The sequence below is a fragment of the Papilio xuthus genome, unplaced genomic scaffold (genome assembly GCF_000836235.2).
Source record: "Papilio xuthus unplaced genomic scaffold, Pxut_1.1 DF827680.1, whole genome shotgun sequence".
In the NCBI taxonomy this organism is placed as follows: Eukaryota; Metazoa; Arthropoda; class Insecta; order Lepidoptera; family Papilionidae; genus Papilio; species Papilio xuthus.
The window spans coordinates 6948068-6964547 of NW_013530969.1; the positions used below are offsets into that span (position 1 = coordinate 6948068).

Sequence of the window (16480 nt, forward strand, 5' to 3'; positions counted from 1 at the left end):
ATTCAATCTTTTTTACATAATAAACATTCGATATATTACGACCAATTAAAATCTTTTATTGTTCAGTTATTTTTAATAACAAAATATCAAAACACAGTCACATTTTATTTTTATTCGTAAAAATATTTAGGAAATTGTTTTTAATAGATTCAAAATGAAAAAAAAATTACGTCCGTGGTTTTCTTCAGAACGGAAAATTTAAATTAATCACGTTTTTTTCATACAATTTCAATACAAAATGTGGAATAATTACAATAATTATATTATTTAAACTTTTTAACAGATAATATTAACAATGTTCAGTCAGCTTCGGACCGCGCCTCATGTTACATAAGTTCAACAAATGTTATCATCAAATGCCAGTGTGGGTGTGTCATGTGTCATGTGTCATGTGCGGTGTCATCAGACGAGGGAGAACTGTATGATACGTTTGATGTCCTTAAGCAGCACTTCCACGAAGCCGCGCTGCAGCGGAGGCTCGCCCTGTAAGTTAACGTACAATTCCACTGTACAACAACTCATATCTTTTTTATATAAATTGTTAATTATAATAAACAAAATATATTCTTGTACATATTGTAAGTAATTTTACTATTAATGAGGAGGAAGTTTATAGTTTTTTGTTTTTAATTTTAATAATTTGTGACGTCACAAAAAAGACGTCGCGTCAGGGAATCACAAATTTATGTTATTTTGGTATATTTTAAATTCAAGAAATTGATAACAATTTAATATTATTCATAGTTAATGTTGTTACAATTAGATATAAAATCGTGTGTATACCTTGACGGTGTCGAGCAGGTCCTCCACGAAGCGGTCGTTGAAGAGCGCCACCAGGTCCGCCCGCAGCGCGCTCAGCTCCTCACCCTCCGCGCACAGCAGCGCGCCCGCAGACCTCATGCCTGCACACACACACACACACACACATATCTTAAGTGTATCTCAGTCCAAATGAACGTTTAAATGTTGTGGTATAAACGTGAAATGTACCGAGTTCATGTGGTGCGGCTGCCTGCAGGTGCATGCGCGCGTGCGCCCACAGCAGGTAGAGCGCCTGCGCCAGCGCAGCGCCGCAGTACTGCAGCTCCGCGCGACGCACCCGCGCCCTCCCCCGCAGCACCGACACCACGCCCGCGCGCACCTCCGTCGGCGAACCCCCCACACCTCCAGCACCACCAGCACCAGACTTCTCCTCGCCCAGCAACTTCTTCATGTCTGTCGCACAACAATAAGTTAGATATTTTGGTCCTTCGAGCCGGACACAGGACCGAAGAGTAGTTGCTTGGTGTACCGACCGTCGAGCGTCATGGCGGGCAGGTTGTGCAGCTGGTGCGCGACAGTGGCGAGCAGCTTGGTGTGCAGGCGGTGCGCGCGCGCCAGGTGCTGCAGCAGCGCACGCGCCGCCGCGCACGCCGCACTCGACGCACTGTGTGACGTCACGCGGGCGTCCTCGCGCTCCAGCGTGTTCAGCGCGTACGTCAGCAGGTTGCACACGATCTGACACGACACGAGACAAATATCATTTGTTCCAACTTTCAGGTTAAATAACGGACATCGGTGAAGTACTATGAGGGAAGAATTACCTTGAGATAGAGCCTGTTGTCGGGGTGGTCGGAGGCGGGCGCGTGCGCGTGGTTGGCGGGCGGCGGCTGCTGGAAGCGCGGCAGCAGCGCCAGCATGAGCCACTGCACGCGCTGCAGGCTGGGCTCGGCGCGCTGCAGCGCCGTGTCGCCGCGCGCCAGACCGAACACCTCGCGCCCCGACGCGCGCGCCACCACTGACGTAACCCACTCCAGCTCCACCAGCAGACCCTCCGGCGAGCTCGGGTGCGCCGCTCTACTCGCAACGAACACGAATTTCAATCATAAATCTAACATTTTCCCTGAATTAAAATTGAATCGGTCGCACCAATTATACCTCAGCACCATGTCGATGCACTCGACGTGGCTGACGAGGAAGTGCGTCACGTGTATGACGCAGCTGTGGTTCTCTGTGCCCAGTGACGTCAGCAGCGCGTCGCACAGCGCCAGCGCCGGCACCAGCATCTGACGGAATCTGACACAAGCAAACAAAAAAATTAAACATATTTCATTTAAACGCAAAATGCATGTAAATAAATTCAACCAGCGATTAGGATATCGCTTCGGCTAGAACCTGGAGGCGACGGAGGGCACGAAGTCAGTGTCGGGGCGGGAGTTGGCGGCGTGCACGTCGGGGTGGCAGCCGAGCGCGGAGAGCGCGGCGAGGCAGGCCAGCGCGCCCTGCGCCACCACCGTCTCCGCGCCGCGCCGCGACCCCGCCAGCTTCAGCAGCAGCGACATCTTGCACTCGTACACGTACAGCACGCGCAGAGACTTCGGGCTCGGCTCCAGCGCCTCACGTGGACAAACACAAATAATAAACTTACTCGTCTACATTGTATATCCGCAAAACGGTTGACGTAGGAGCAGTGTAACGTGCGCGTACCTCCTTGAGACCCTCGTCGTCGTGCAGCAGGCTGTCTATGAGGCTGCGCAGATAACCCTGGTCGGTGAGGGTGTGCAGCCAGTCCGTGGCGGGGTCGATGTCGAGCAGGGTGTCGAGGCAGGCGAGCGCGGCCATGCGGCAGACGTCGTGCCCGGCGCCGGTGCAGTCGCCGCACACTATGGCGCACAGCTTCTCCCCGAAGCCGGTGATCACATCCACAACCATGGCCTTGAGCGCGGAATCCTCGCGGTTGGCGCGCCCCCGCGACTTGTCTAGTCGGCTGACGTAGGTGACGTCGCCCTCCTCCTCGGGCTCCGCGGGGCTCGCCTTCAGGTTCACAATGTTGAGGAAGTTAAGCAGCGCACCGTAAAGGTTGACACGCATCTTCTGCGTGCTGCCACCCGACACCAGGATCCAGCCGAGTATCTTGTGCAGGATGAACTTGAGCGTCAGAGACTTGGTCTGCATTATTTGGTTCGAGGGACCGAAGAAGCTCGCCTCGAACTCGGAGGAGTTGAGATTGGACTCGCGCTTCTGCAGGATGTAGCAGTGGCGCAGGTTGACCAGCAGGAGCAGTACGGTGCCGGAGGCGAGGTTACCGAGCTGCGGCAGCACCTCCGCGGGCGGGATCTTGTTCAAGAGATCCTGCAGGATGTTCAGCAGCAGATTCTTGCGGGACTCGAGAGCCAGCACGTCGGGCGGCGCCACGCAGAAGATGATCTCTGTAAGCTGCCGCCACGAGTCGTAGTAATGCGTCAGCGTGGCGGCCAGGTTGCGCTGCCGGTTCACCTCCGTCACGTAGTCGAGCACCTGCACGAAAATTTGATAAAAATGAATACAGTGCAATATTAAAATGTAATGTTTTATTATATAGCTGTACTGTACGTGCGACGTGGCATACCTTCTGTATCTCGAGGGCGACGAGGCTGCGCTGTGGCGCGGTGGTGCGCAGCGCGGCCAGCTCGCGCGCCAGCACCGCGTGCAGCCTGCTCACACTGATGCGCTTGCCGCCCACACCTGATTCAACGTCACCATTACATTATACATGATCTAGTAACATTATTGATATGTAAGGTGTGCGCATGTACCTGTCGGCAGATCGCAGTCGTTGATGGCGCTGCGCAGCTGGTGCGCGTGGAAGAGCTCCCAGCGCGGCTCGGCGGGCGCGGCAACGCTCACCGCCAGCCCCTCCAGCGCGCGCCGGATCACACACCACTCCCACTCCTGACCCAAAAATTACTTATATAGGATATTATTTCCCAATAATGAAACCTAAACTCTGGTTCTGCCGGAGTTGTAGTTTTACCTGGTCGGGATGGTGTGGCGTGTGTGTGAGGGCGCCGAGCAGTGCGGCGAGTGCGGCGTGTTGTCGCGTGCCGCCCGCAGCGCCCGCCTCGCACGCGCACGCTCGCAGCACCCACGACCGCGCCGACACTGTCGTCACTGACGCCGTCTGCACAAAACATGACACGATTTTATTTGTTGTAAAAATACATCACAGAAAATTGATGCTCCTACAAAGAAAACAACTTTTATCAGAGAATTTACATGAAAGATGGTTTGTTTGACTCACTTCGAGGTTGACGGTGGCCTTGACGTGTCTGGCGAGGAAGTAGTCGCGAGCGCGCAGCAGACGCAGCGCAGGCGGGGAGGTGGCGGGCCGCGCGCACAGCCAGTACACCAGCCGGTAGCAGCTCTCCACCAGCGGCGTCGCCTCGCTACATCACGATAACATATTCACATCGGTAGGTATAAGACAAGCTTACTTAATAAGGTCTCTTTTGCTTGTGCATGTGTTACCGTTCATGCGCGGCGGGTGCGATGTGCTGGTCCAGTATGTCTAGCACGGCGTGCAGCACGGTGCGCGGCGTGCCTCCCACGCCCGCCTCGTTCAGCACGCTGCGGCTCACCTGACACAGAACAATGCTCACATTACATAGGAAAGGGATTAGAGAAGATAAGTGAATGTGTAGTATGCTTACGTCATCATTGAGCTGGTATCCGAGCAGGAAGTGCGCAAAGTTGGGCGCGGCTGCAGGCAGCAGCTGCAGCACGAGCAGCACCACGCCCTCCTTGGCCGCACGAGCCTCCTCCGCAGCACTTTGTTCGCGCTCCTCCACCGCGCCCCCGCCTGCGCTTCCACCCCCGACATCTGTCCCGGCACCGCACCACTCCTCCGACTCCAGACACTCAACGAAACCATGCCTGAGTAACATAAATATTAAAGGAACAGCTTAGCTTAAACCAAATATATATAAAATAAATGTCAAATGCACGAGAATAAAAGTAGGGTAAATCACCTGATGTCCGCGGCGAGGGCGTGTCGGTGTGCGAGCGAGGCCAGCAGGTGTCGCGCCGAGTGCGGGGAGAGCAGCGCGCGCCGCAGCAGCGACACCGCGCGCCGCGTGCCCGCCGGCAGCGCGCCCCGCCCCACCACGCGGCAGCACGACACCAGCCGGTCACACTTCTCCGGACCCTCCGGCGCTGCACCAACATCACATATGTACTATATTCCCATTTTCAAAAGAATCGCTCAATATGTGAAAAGAGGGTCTAACCTAGCAACAGTTTGGATAGTCCTACGACGAGAAGCGCGCGGCCCGCTTCGGCAGCCGCGTCTGTTAAGGCACGCTCCAACGCCAGCGCTCGCTCCAGCATCTGCAGCGTGGACACCAGCGCGTCCTCTACGTACTCCTGGTCACAAACACCAACATGAGTACCTTGACACATAGTTACACACGTAACACACAGGATGGCGTTAGTTGTGCGGTGATACCTTGCCGGGTCCGGGCTGGCGGTCGAGCAGGTCGTTGGCGCGGTCGAGCGTGGCCAGCACGAGGCGCAGCAGCTCCGAGTCCGAGTGCAGCTGCACCAGCAGCGGGAAGCCGGGCGGGGGCTCCGCGTCCCCCGCGCCCCCCACACCGCCTGCGCCCGTCGCGCCTCCCGCACCCGCCGCCGGGAAGTCGCTCGCGCTCGGCTCGTACTCCTCCAGCCAGCGCGCGAACAGACGGAAGCACAGCGCGATCACCTGCGGTGTATTTACAATATAGACTTATTAGATTATAGAATATGTAGAAATATGCAAACTCAGTAATGCAGGATAGAGCTTGTGTGACCTGCCACTCCTCGTGGGGTACGGCGTATCGGCGGTGTGGCGCGGGCAGGGCGAGGCGGTGCAACACGTGGTGCACGTAGGGCTGCAGGCCGGGCGCGCGGCTGCCGGCACCCAGTGCACGCGGTGCTGGCCCCGCGGCACACAGCGCCTCCAGCAGCTCCAGGAAGGCGCGCGATAGCGGGTACTCCTCCATGCGGCACTCCACCTGACAACACAAACGACATTACGAATGTAGGAAAGCGGTTTTAAGATATTAAAACTTTTCACAGTAAGGAAGTGCGAATACCTCCTGCAGCTCAGCGTTGAGGCCGCGCTTGTCGGCAGTGGAGACGAGCTGCGCGGCGTCGAGCGCGGCCCAGACGCGCGGCGCAGTGCCTGCTCGCCCGCCCAGGGCCGCTAGCGTGCGGCACAGCGCCGCCTTCAGCTGGATTGGCACGTGGCAGCACATCAATCCTGACACACATGCCTCTTATAGTTCTTTGATACAAGTAAAAACTACTGCACCGAGAAAATGTAACAGCAATTTACCGAACATGCAGTTGACGGCATCCCATTGTAGGTTCTCACAGATGGCCGCGCTGGCCGCCTCGTCGACGCGCGCCACCGCCGCGATCAGCTGCAACGATGCTATCATCGCTTCCACCTGCACACATACACTTATTGTATAATGCTGCACCTCTCACTGGGTGTCAATACATCACATGGTATGGTGGTTACCTCCTCCTGGCGCACGAGCAGTTTGCCGGGGCGCGCGGCTGGAGTCACCACGGCGGAGGCGCCCAGAGACGATGAATGCAGATGCTCCGCGAATGGTGCTGGGTCTGCACGCAAGTTCCTAACACACACATGTATTAAAATAAAATTCTATGTACGAATAGGATTGTAATGTAAGTTATATTATGCGATGAAGAGGATGTTGTATGTTACCTGTGATAGAGCTGCAGTGCAGTGAGGAGGTGGTGCGCGGAGAGTGCATCGCGGCGCGCCAGCAGGGCCCAGGTGTGCTTGGGCACGGCGAGGGCGGCCAGCGCGCGCAGGTAGGCGGCCAGCAGCGCCGCGCACACCGCCTCGCCCGACAGCCGCACGAACTTGTACAGCGTCGCCTCGCGCCCGCCACCACCTCCACCACCGCCAGCACCGCCAGCACCACTGCGGCTGCAACACACATGTCGTATTACTTTTTAGTATTCTGGGAAATCATTTAAATTTACCCTGCTTTTTCGGGAAACCAATATTATGTAAGAAAGCTCTATATTTCTTTGAGGATTTTTTTGACTGAAAAAAAAATTTTGTACTTTTTTATATTCTTATTTTAATCAAATTAATTAGTGACAATTACTTTCGTTTCAAAGAGACATTTTGTTATCATAAGATTGACTGTAACTTTAAAATCGAAAAAGATTAACATAACGTGTCGAGTAAGAGTAGATTTACTTAAACCCTCACTGTGGCTTTCTTCGAATTTAGTTGAGTTCAAGGTTACTTGTGAGTACCTGAGGGCTGAGGGCCAGTAGTCATCGCGCAGTTGCAGCGTGTCGTGTTGGTAGAGACGCTCGACACAGCGCAGCAGCGCGTGCAGCCGCGTGCGCCCCGCCCCCGCACCGCCCGGCGCTGAGAGACCCTCCGCCGCGTACATCTGCACCGCGCGCGCTGCCTCGTCCGCCCTGACACGTTACACATAACAATATTAATACATGCATTCAGTTGAATTAGTTTTTTTTTAATTTCTTCCCAATTTGAGCACCACGGAACGATAACTAGACATTGAATAGTTCGCTAACCGTTATGTTTTAAATGGGGATTTTGGTCTCAGAAATCTACAGTAAATTTGTTTAACAATTTCACTGTAATTGGTACTGACTTGACTCTCATCTCCATAAGCTTGGAATGCATGAGGACAATGAAGTCTGTGAGGAGCGAGTGCAGCCGCCGCTGGTAGTACTCCTCGCCGCGCACCAGATCTGCCGACAGCATCGCCTCGCTCACGTACTCAAACACCTACAAACAAACAAACACACATACAATACCTTTCCTATGACAATAAGGAGACCTGCTATAAATATCAAATATAAAAAATAAAATTGATATACCCATTCCCCCTTCCATGTCCACAGAAAAGGTACCGGTTTTTTTTAATTTATAGTTCTATAATAAAAAAAAGCTATGAAAATAACTCACCTTTCCATCAATAGCTGCATCAACCAACATTTCATCCTGGTCCAACAATTCACTCTTTATATCTCCCGAACCAGAAGCCCTAAGTAATGTTTGTGGGGCTCGCTTTAGTGCGGCCAATGCCAGTCCTAGGGCCAGCTGACACAGGGCCCGCAGCCCCGAGCCCTTGTCTTGGCCCTCCTGTGTCTGGTTTGGGTTCATAGGTGGGGAGAACTCATCCAACAGAACTGATATCAGCTCTGGATCCTGTATCAGCGGTAATTTCTTTGCTAGTTCTTCACCATCTTCACGCCTGTTAGAACAAATTACTTAGTTTTCATTTTATTTACTATGTCCTGTACAAAATATGTAGTCAACTCTCTTACTAGATTGAAAAAATTAAAATAGCATAACATGTATCTGTACAAGTTTTCGGCAGTGGAAACTGAAGGTCAAACAACATAATATCTGTAAACATAGTAAGGACTGATACAGAAAATGGTTAGAAATTATTTATTAAAAAATTTCATATAAATTTAAGGATATTTAAAAAAACTAATTTAGTACCAATTTTATTAATTATTGGACACCACAATTTTAAATCAATAACTTTGTAACTATTGTAAAGTAATAAATCTCACTTGTGTAAGACAGACAAGTCGAGTGCATAGAGCAGCGCCATCTGCAGAGAAAGCGAGATCTCGTCCAGCGCGCCAGTCGGCCCGTGCGTCGCCGATGTCATTTGCTACATACACATAATACAACACATTTTATTCTACAATTATGACAAAGAGTTTCATATTACAATCTATTCAAATACATACTTTTGAATAATTATGACAAACTTACTTCTCTATACAGCCGGAGCAATATATCTCTGTCGAGCCCGCGCTGCGCAGACGCCGCGAATATCACACCGGCGAGCAACTTTCTGTAACAAAGCCACAAATTATAAACAATACAATTTAATTTCAAGAATATTCACATATAATTAAAAAGGTAGGAGCTGGTGCAAGTAACCTGGTGGTCTCTATTGTGCCGATGAGTCGCACGAGATGTCGAGGTGGAGGCAGCGCTCGGTTGTTCTGCAGCAGCTCGAGCTCGGCGTCCAGTGAGGTGCGGCGCAGCGCGTCCAGCACGCCGCCCAGCAGCCCGTCAGCTATCAGCTGTGACACGTACCGCGACACGTAGCTCACTATCTCCTCGCGCGCACTTATTGACCTGCACACAATTGGGAAACATTTTAAATACACAAAACTAAGTACATCTATCTATAGTATCTACATATCCTGGTTCGACCCCATCCATGTACCAATGTGTCTTTTGTCTATCGAAATTCTTAAGGAGAATTAGCCAATGACATTATACAAATATGAAAGTGGGGTATTCCCCACTTTCATATTTGTATAATGTCATTGTCTGTCACTGTCAAAAAAGCAATGTACTAACCAGGAGACACCATCCCTTGCCATGACGAGATGTCTGAGTGCCTGCACAAGTGCACGGCGGCCGTCATGTTGGAGCAGGACTGCGAGCAGGCCACGTGCCAGCCCCGGCTGCCGTGGTGCTTGACGCTGCGCCGTGTGCAGCAGCTCCAGGCACACATACTCGTTCACATTGTACATGTCTGCACAAATTGCGCAACAATAATTGTCATAATTATTTACCTGATGTAATTTTTCATTAACATCAAGATAGTATTTTATCAAACTGTAACACTGTAGCATTCATTGCGCTATATTTGGCTCGTTCACGTACCGACACATGTTGCTGGCTCAAAGGTCTGATATCGACTGACGTCCCCCCTCTCCAGCATGTACTTATGGCATGTACGCTCGAGACAAACAACACTATGTTTATGCATACACTACAAGCACAATACGAAATAAACTATAGATTTTATTTCACATTAGTACTCATGGCCAGTGTGAATTTTACCTGATATTATAATAGCTTCATCAACAAGCTCCTTGGACAGCAAAGTCCTGCCTATACTGGGTAAATTAACTCCTTCTGTCACACCTCTTTTGATCTCCTCTCTGCTTGTTGGGTTTTTCGGCTGAATGAAAGCAAGAATTACACATAATAAACATGACAATTATAAATAGTTTACAAGTAATGACATATTGTTCGTTGATCAAATAAATGTCAACAAAACTTTTCATGCTTATGTATTTTCATGAAAATAGAAGACAACATTTTATTTAACAAATTTATGGAAACCAATAGTAAAAAAATTTACTTACAGGATATTTTAAGAGTGATAGAAATGTTTGTTTGTGCCTTCTCAGGACGGATTCAAATGTGTGCACTGCATATGGAGCTCCACCACTCTCATGTGCCAAGTATCCTTCCACCACAGACACTAGTTCCTTGTAAGGTGTCCATAGATCTTCTATAGTAGTTCCTACATAAAATGAGTCATTTACAAAGAGTCAATTAAAGATTAACTAGCCTGTGGATGTGCCCAATTTATTTAGATTGGATACATTTTATACATGTAAGTTATAGCCAGTATCTTCTCCAATAATACCCGTAGTGTTAATGAACAAATAATTTGATACCAAGGTATTCAACAAGGTGATTCTGTGGGTTGTCAAATACATAGTATATTCGTAGAAAATAACATTTATCATTGTACATTTATGTCATTTATTTCATAAATTTCGACTGTAGGGGCTATTATAACTACTAAAACTAATCTAAAGTTACAAAGCCGCCAAAATCTAAGTATAGGTTAGAAATTGAAAACTTCTCATACCTTCGTTAATATTCATTTTGTGCTGAGTTTGGAATCCACGGCGATTAACAATTAGTAATTCATTTAATACTTGGTCCTCTAAAAAAATATACTTATCAAAATAACTAGTTTACAAGCAATTGTTTTGAATTGAGGTGATATGCCATTATGACAGTTCGTTTAAATTTCAATAGAAAATGTAAAATTCTAGCGTACCTTCTGTTGTCTTTGATTCTACTGGTCTATGGTTATTCTTATAAATTTCGATAAAATCTGAAAGAACCGAAATTATTTTTATGGCGGTAAGTTTAATTAAAAATACAGTTGAAATTGTTAAAGTTCAATTAATTAAACTATTCTATGATAAATCCTGCACGCTTGTGTGACAAACATTTTACAAAAAATTGTTAGTTGTTATAAAGTATATAAAATATAGTATATATGGTTGTTAGGGATATCCTGGTTCGATAAATTTGAAGCAAAGCGACATCAAGAAGTCTTTTGTAAACATACTTTGTTATGAGAGAATAAGGAACGGGAGACAACCATTTATTTTAAAAATAGAAAAAAATGTTGAAACATTCAGAAAGTCTTTAATACACACACATTGTTAGAAGACATCAACAACAGGTTTTATTACAAGAATAAACGCAATTAAAAAAATACTCTCTACTCATTGAATACATAATTTAAGAAATATTTATACATTTATAAAGATTGTTTAATCTTTTCCAAGTATTCGATGCATTTATTTCTGTAGAAAGTATTGTTGTAGAATACTATGTTACTGAAGAAATCCTCCGAGTTGGTCACCTGGACCGGGAGACAATTCAACACATCTTTCTTCTCGTCCTTACGAACATTGTTGCATTCATCATCAATAAGTTCCATGTACTTTAAGCAATTTTTGTTTATCAATTTGCTCAGAATTATATTTCCACAAGACGTGAGTCCCGTCTTTTCAAAACATGCCTTTGACAGAATATAGAGAATACTAACATTAAAATGAGTCAATGTATTGAAATTCTGCAACAAAATTGATTCACCTTCCAATAACTCTCTCATTCCATTCAAAAAAGTCTTGAAACAATTTTTCTCATAAACATTATAACTCTCTCTGTATTGGAACTCGGGTAATGAAACGATTTTAGATGGTTCTGGTCCTAAAAGACTAGGATCAATCTTTGGTTTAGCCGGTCTGTAGAGAATGATTTCTTTGAATTCTTCCTCAGCAAGTATCTGCTGGTAAAGTTTGTAGATAGGGACAAATATGAACTTTGAACTGTTTACTTTTTGCAAAGGTTTCCCATACGTAAATATAATATCTATTTTTGAGGAACCTTCTCCAATCATCCATTTAACTGGTTCTGTGATATGTATCATTGGGTTAGAGAGCATCTCAGCTTGAAGAAATGTATTTAAATTCTTATGTTTTTCTTTCAGTGACATCTTTGTGTACAGTTGACGCTCGGTATAGGAGCCACGATGGTATCTAGGATTTGTATTTATTTTATTTTCCTCATGAAGAGTGCCTTTTAAAAGTTCTTGATTATTACTTATCGGTTTGAGATTGTACTTCCAAATGAATTCCGAGGCTACAATAGCCCTAATCTTTTTCATATCCCTGTGTAGAGCTATGTTCTTTTGCATTAGATATGCCTGTAGATTATTATTTATCACATGGCATTGTATGGAGCAGAAATAGTATGCACATTCCTCAATTTGCTTAAGGAAGGATTCCGGTATTTTGTCAAGGGAGAACAATGATTTATTTGAATAAAGTTCTGTTCCGAATGCACTCTGTAATGTTGATATGTAAGGTTTTAGATCTATGCCCTTGTATTGCAAACAGATAGCGTATACCTCGGAATTTCCTTGACGAGAAGTTATTGGCTTATATATGTTTACTTCTTTGAACAATTGATTGAGTAGATATAAAAGGTTTACTGTGGAATGTTCAAAAATAGTGAACAATTTGAAGATTAATGTTCCACCTGAAAATAAAATACAGTTTTTACACACTTCATACATTTTTTTGCAAGAAATTTAACCACATAAGTTATGATGTATACCTGGGCTTAATGCCTGTAGTGCTGTTATAATTTCACAGTAATGGAGAGGTGAAGTAACTTCCTCTTGGGCATCAGGCTTTTGGAGACAATCAATTGATCCATCGGCTGTTACAAGCAGAACCTGAACAATTATACATTTTCTTCAATACAAATTTAGTTTATAGGTCATTTAAACCTTCACAAAAATATAATTACTGATTAACATATTCACATATTGTCTAATATTAAGATATATTTTCAAAGTTAATTTTATCTTGAAAGTTATTAAATAGGTCTTACTTTGCCTAAAGACTTGGCTTTCTTGACAATAGCTTGAGAATTTTCCCAATCCATCAGATTGCCGGTGTTGTCAACACCAAAGTCCCAGTTGTCCAGAGTGTGGAACATGAATCGGTCATCACTTATCATATTTGATGATGAGTTGCCTTCATAGTATGGATTCAGTGTATTTGCAACCCATTTCCACTGGAAAACACAATGTATTGTTACATTATAGATTTAAAACAAAGAGTATTGTAGTTCCATAAAGTAATTTCAAATGATCATTAAATTAATAATAGTTTTAGTGTTACAAAAGTAATTACATCAATAGCCTGATGATGCAGCTTTAAGTAATGGTTCAAAGAAGTTATAAATGCACCCGGTGCTTCGCACAGATGCAATGACACCATTTTCATGTCAGAAATAGCCTCTGGTGGCACAATATTATATGTTGAAGCACATTCGTAGAACTTAGTCCAGGCCTGCGTTAGGAATTCGGGATTCACCAGGCATCTGAGCTTCCAGCAAACTTCGCCGGCTGGATTGCGTCGCCGAGTGTGACTACTCCATTCCTCAATGCTAAAGTCATTTAGTTGACTCTTGTGGAAGTTTAAACGACTTTTTAAATATTCCAAGCCCTTTACTTTCCACGGTGCATCAGTAAACCAAGTATCGCCAGGCGGTAATGTCCACTCACTGTTATAGCGGAATTTAAACTTTTTATTAAATAAGTCATTTAGCTCGTCTTCAAACTCTTCACCCCTGTATAGCTTCTGCCTCGATTGCATTAAGAAATTTTCCATTGATGGATACATATTTCAATATTATTGTAGGCAATTGCGTATTATTGCTAATAAATGTCGGTCAAGTAGTTTGAGAACATTTTCACTCAATTCAAAATAGATTACGAGAATCACACAATTAGCTGTGATTTACTAATAATTCAAAGACCAAATACTAAAATCGCAATTCCCACACTTTTATACTACATTCTCCTCAGGTTTACATTTCCAGAAATCAATTAAATGGTTCTCAATGTTTACAAAAGAAAGATGCTTGTCAAATTGGTCAAATTGTCAAACTTTTGTGATGACACCCATTATTTATTCTCATTTCTTATAACTCAGATGTTGTTCGGAAATGGTACTGTGCAAAAAAATCAATTTATTTTCAAATAAAAATCATTTAAATTGTAGGTATTTATAAACGACTAATAATAGTGGTCTTTGGTAAACTTACGCAAGAATAGAAAAAAGAGTAAAATAAAAATGAAATAGCCATATTTGAGCAAAGAGTAGGTATAAAAAAAACCGCAAATAAACTTATAAATCTTTGATCACTTTGACGTACGTAAATTGAATTATCAATATTGCAAACTTGGATGAAAGTAACTTTAAAAGTAATTAATTTACAATCACATAACTGAAAAAACGTAATCCGACTGAAAGGATACTGACATCGACGTTCTCCAATAAATGCTTATAAACCATTGCACAGGAAAGTACTTTGTTGACGTGACTTGACTGTTGACTCGACATACTTAATAACTTTACGGACAACAATGAGCACTTGGAACCAAATGCTACGCAATGATGAACGAAAAGAGGATAAACCTCCTCATTCCAGAATTTTCGTTGTTTGTGGCAAACAATCCAAGGAAGAAGACCTTAGGCCACCTTTTGAACAATTCGGTACCATTGAAGATATATACTTACCAAAGGATCGCGCCACTGGCGAGCCCAAAGGTGTAGCTTATATCAAATATAATAAAACTTCTTCAGCAGCTCTAGCCATTCAAGAACTGCACCTCAAAACCTTGAGAAGTGACTCAAAGCCTATTAAAGTGATGGTTGCTGTGAATAGAAATGACGCTAACAGCAGCAGCGAAGACAGGTATACGCGGCTGTTTATTAAAGTTCACAAAGAGGCAACTGAAAGTGAAATAAAACAGCATTTCTTTAATTTTGGATATGTGGAGTCAGTTCATTTGCAAAAGGATAAATTTACTGAGGCAAATAAGGGATTTGCATATGTTCATTATAAAACTTTTTATGATGCTGCAAAAGCTTATGAAGAATGTGACAGAAAGTACAGACCTATGTTTGCAACTCCTAAGGAGGAATTAAAAAGAAGTAGGAATAGCTTAGAGATGGATAGCTTTCATTCAAGTAATTCTCCATGTAGGGAAAACCATATAGAGCGTTACCACAGTAGGGATGATACTAGGAGAGATATATTAAATGGTGTAACATTAACTAAACCTTTTGATTTTAACCGAGTAAATGTTAAATGTTACCCTCCGGTGCCTCAACGATATATAGAGCAATTGTTTAATGTTGTTCCGGGGATGAAAAATTGTCAGTACACCTTAGATACATATAATGGTGTGTGCAAGGTTAATATCACATATGAAACTGAAAAACAGGCTGCATTTGCTTCGGAGAGGCTTAACAATTTTGAATTTCCTTCTGGTGAAGTATTAACAGTCTGGCCAGATAAGAATCCTCTGAATAAAGCTGCAGCAGAGTTAAGTAGCATAGTTAACAATTTTAAAAATGCTATTGATGCTGGCTCCCCCAACCTAGTGCAATTAGCTGATGCCATAGCTCAAGCATCCACCTTAATCAAAGTTGTCACTTGTACTCCTGAAATATCTGAGGAATTGGAATATGATGTAAACTACTGTAGTGTCCCTCTCCCCCCACCCCAACCTTTAGCCAACAACAACAGCAGAGTGGTGCAAAGATGTTTCATAGTTTGTAAGCCCCAGCCTCCACCTAGCTCCGTGTTGAGAGATGTATTCTGTAGATTCGGTGACCTTATACATGTCTCAACATTCCCCAATAAAATATTTGGTTTTGCAAAATATGCCTCTATTAAATCAGCGCAGGAAGCTATAAAATGTTTAAATGGAGCAGTCGTATGTGGAATCAGGTTAAAAGTCATGGAGGCTGATGAGAAACCTACTAAGAGTGATGATGATCACAGAATAAATGACGACGAACAAAGTGATAACAGAGACAATGATATAGACAGAAAAAGGATAAGACTTATTGACAGATCGGAATAACGAGAGATAAGCATGACATGACAAAAAGTACAGACAGCATAATATTAACTTTACATTACCTTATTGTTAATTTTAATTTGTATTATATGACTTTTCCCTTACTCATTTAAATTAGTTTGTGTTGTATTATTTTTTGATTTTTCTATTTTTTACCAAATTACTATTTATCTTTATTTGATGGCTTTTTTATTTATTCTATATTTATTTTACCATAAAATAAACAAGTTAAAAAAACGACTATTTTTAGATAACTTATTTATTAATCGACAAAAGTTTTACAATATTCTGATGAGTCTTGAAAGTATTAAAATTTTTATATATTTAATATTGTATGTATGACTGACTATAGGCTATAAGAATGGTAAATAAGTAAGTATAATTTAGCCTTTTACATTAGGCAATATTTAGAATGTTTATTCTCACCAATTTAGTGTATTATAAGAGCTTTTCATTTAAATACCATAGTTTTGGAAAAAAATCCAGTATGAAATTAAAAAATAAATAAAAAACATGGTATTTAATAAACAAGATCATTGACAGCAGACATAGAATAATAATTATCAAACCATTTTTGCTTATTTTATCATCATATCAAAGGATTA

At 43.9% G+C, this 16480-nt stretch overlaps 3 protein-coding genes across 3 annotated transcripts; 1 reads left to right on the plus strand and 2 right to left on the minus strand.

Moving 5' to 3' along the window:
• Positions 1 to 220: 220 nt before the first annotated feature.
• Positions 221 to 10676, minus strand: Nup205 (nuclear pore complex protein Nup205). The gene is made up of 32 exons (XM_013311594.1): positions 10497 to 10676; positions 9982 to 10142; positions 9674 to 9794; positions 9185 to 9362; positions 8756 to 8956; positions 8585 to 8666; positions 8377 to 8480; positions 7760 to 8048; positions 7443 to 7579; positions 7075 to 7245; positions 6509 to 6736; positions 6299 to 6416; positions 6110 to 6224; positions 5868 to 6034; positions 5583 to 5786; positions 5243 to 5494; positions 5025 to 5160; positions 4767 to 4950; positions 4449 to 4671; positions 4267 to 4376; positions 4040 to 4184; positions 3773 to 3919; positions 3555 to 3690; positions 3368 to 3483; positions 2467 to 3276; positions 2155 to 2375; positions 1918 to 2055; positions 1584 to 1836; positions 1296 to 1497; positions 991 to 1215; positions 784 to 902; positions 221 to 483 (listed from the first exon to the last, which is right to left on the minus strand). Exons 1-32 carry the CDS (start codon positions 10510 to 10512, stop codon positions 403 to 405), a joined length of 5790 nt encoding a protein of 1929 aa, XP_013167048.1. The 5' UTR covers positions 10513 to 10676; the 3' UTR covers positions 221 to 402.
• Positions 10677 to 11051: 375 nt separating this feature from the next.
• On the minus strand, positions 11052 to 13889 carry aft (cap methyltransferase 2). The gene is made up of 4 exons (XM_013311732.1): positions 13132 to 13889; positions 12827 to 13012; positions 12548 to 12668; positions 11052 to 12469 (listed from the first exon to the last, which is right to left on the minus strand). Exons 1-4 carry the CDS (start codon positions 13621 to 13623, stop codon positions 11184 to 11186), a joined length of 2085 nt encoding a protein of 694 aa, XP_013167186.1. The 5' UTR covers positions 13624 to 13889; the 3' UTR covers positions 11052 to 11183.
• Positions 13890 to 14153: 264 nt separating this feature from the next.
• Positions 14154 to 15984, plus strand: LOC106116980 (RNA-binding protein 45). The gene has a single exon (XM_013311043.1). It carries the CDS (start codon positions 14370 to 14372, stop codon positions 15876 to 15878), a length of 1509 nt encoding a protein of 502 aa, XP_013166497.1. The 5' UTR covers positions 14154 to 14369; the 3' UTR covers positions 15879 to 15984.
• Positions 15985 to 16480: the final 496 nt, after the last annotated feature.

What these genes read in the sequence shown, in the direction of transcription:
- aft (XM_013311732.1), bottom strand. Translation starts at nt 13,623, where the DNA reads ATGTATCCATCAATGGAAAATTTCTTAATGCAATCGAGGCAGAAGCTA. An exon ending in AAGCCAAGTCTTTAGGCAAA is followed by an intron (nt 12,669 to 12,826) that starts GTAAGACCTATT and finishes ATAATTGTTCAG; the next exon opens with GTTCTGCTTGTAACAGCCGA. An exon ending in ACTACAGGCATTAAGCCCAG is followed by an intron (nt 12,470 to 12,547) that starts GTATACATCATA and finishes TTTTATTTTCAG; the next exon opens with GTGGAACATTAATCTTCAAA.
- Nup205 (XM_013311594.1), bottom strand. An exon ending in TACTGGCCCTCAGCCCTCAG is followed by an intron (nt 6,737 to 7,074) that starts GTACTCACAAGT and finishes TGTGTGTTGCAG; the next exon opens with CCGCAGTGGTGCTGGCGGTG. An exon ending in GATACCAGCTCAATGATGAC is followed by an intron (nt 4,377 to 4,448) that starts GTAAGCATACTA and finishes GTTCTGTGTCAG; the next exon opens with GTGAGCCGCAGCGTGCTGAA.
- LOC106116980 (XM_013311043.1), top strand. Translation starts at nt 14,370, where the DNA reads ATGAGCACTTGGAACCAAATGCTACGCAATGATGAACGAAAAGAGGAT.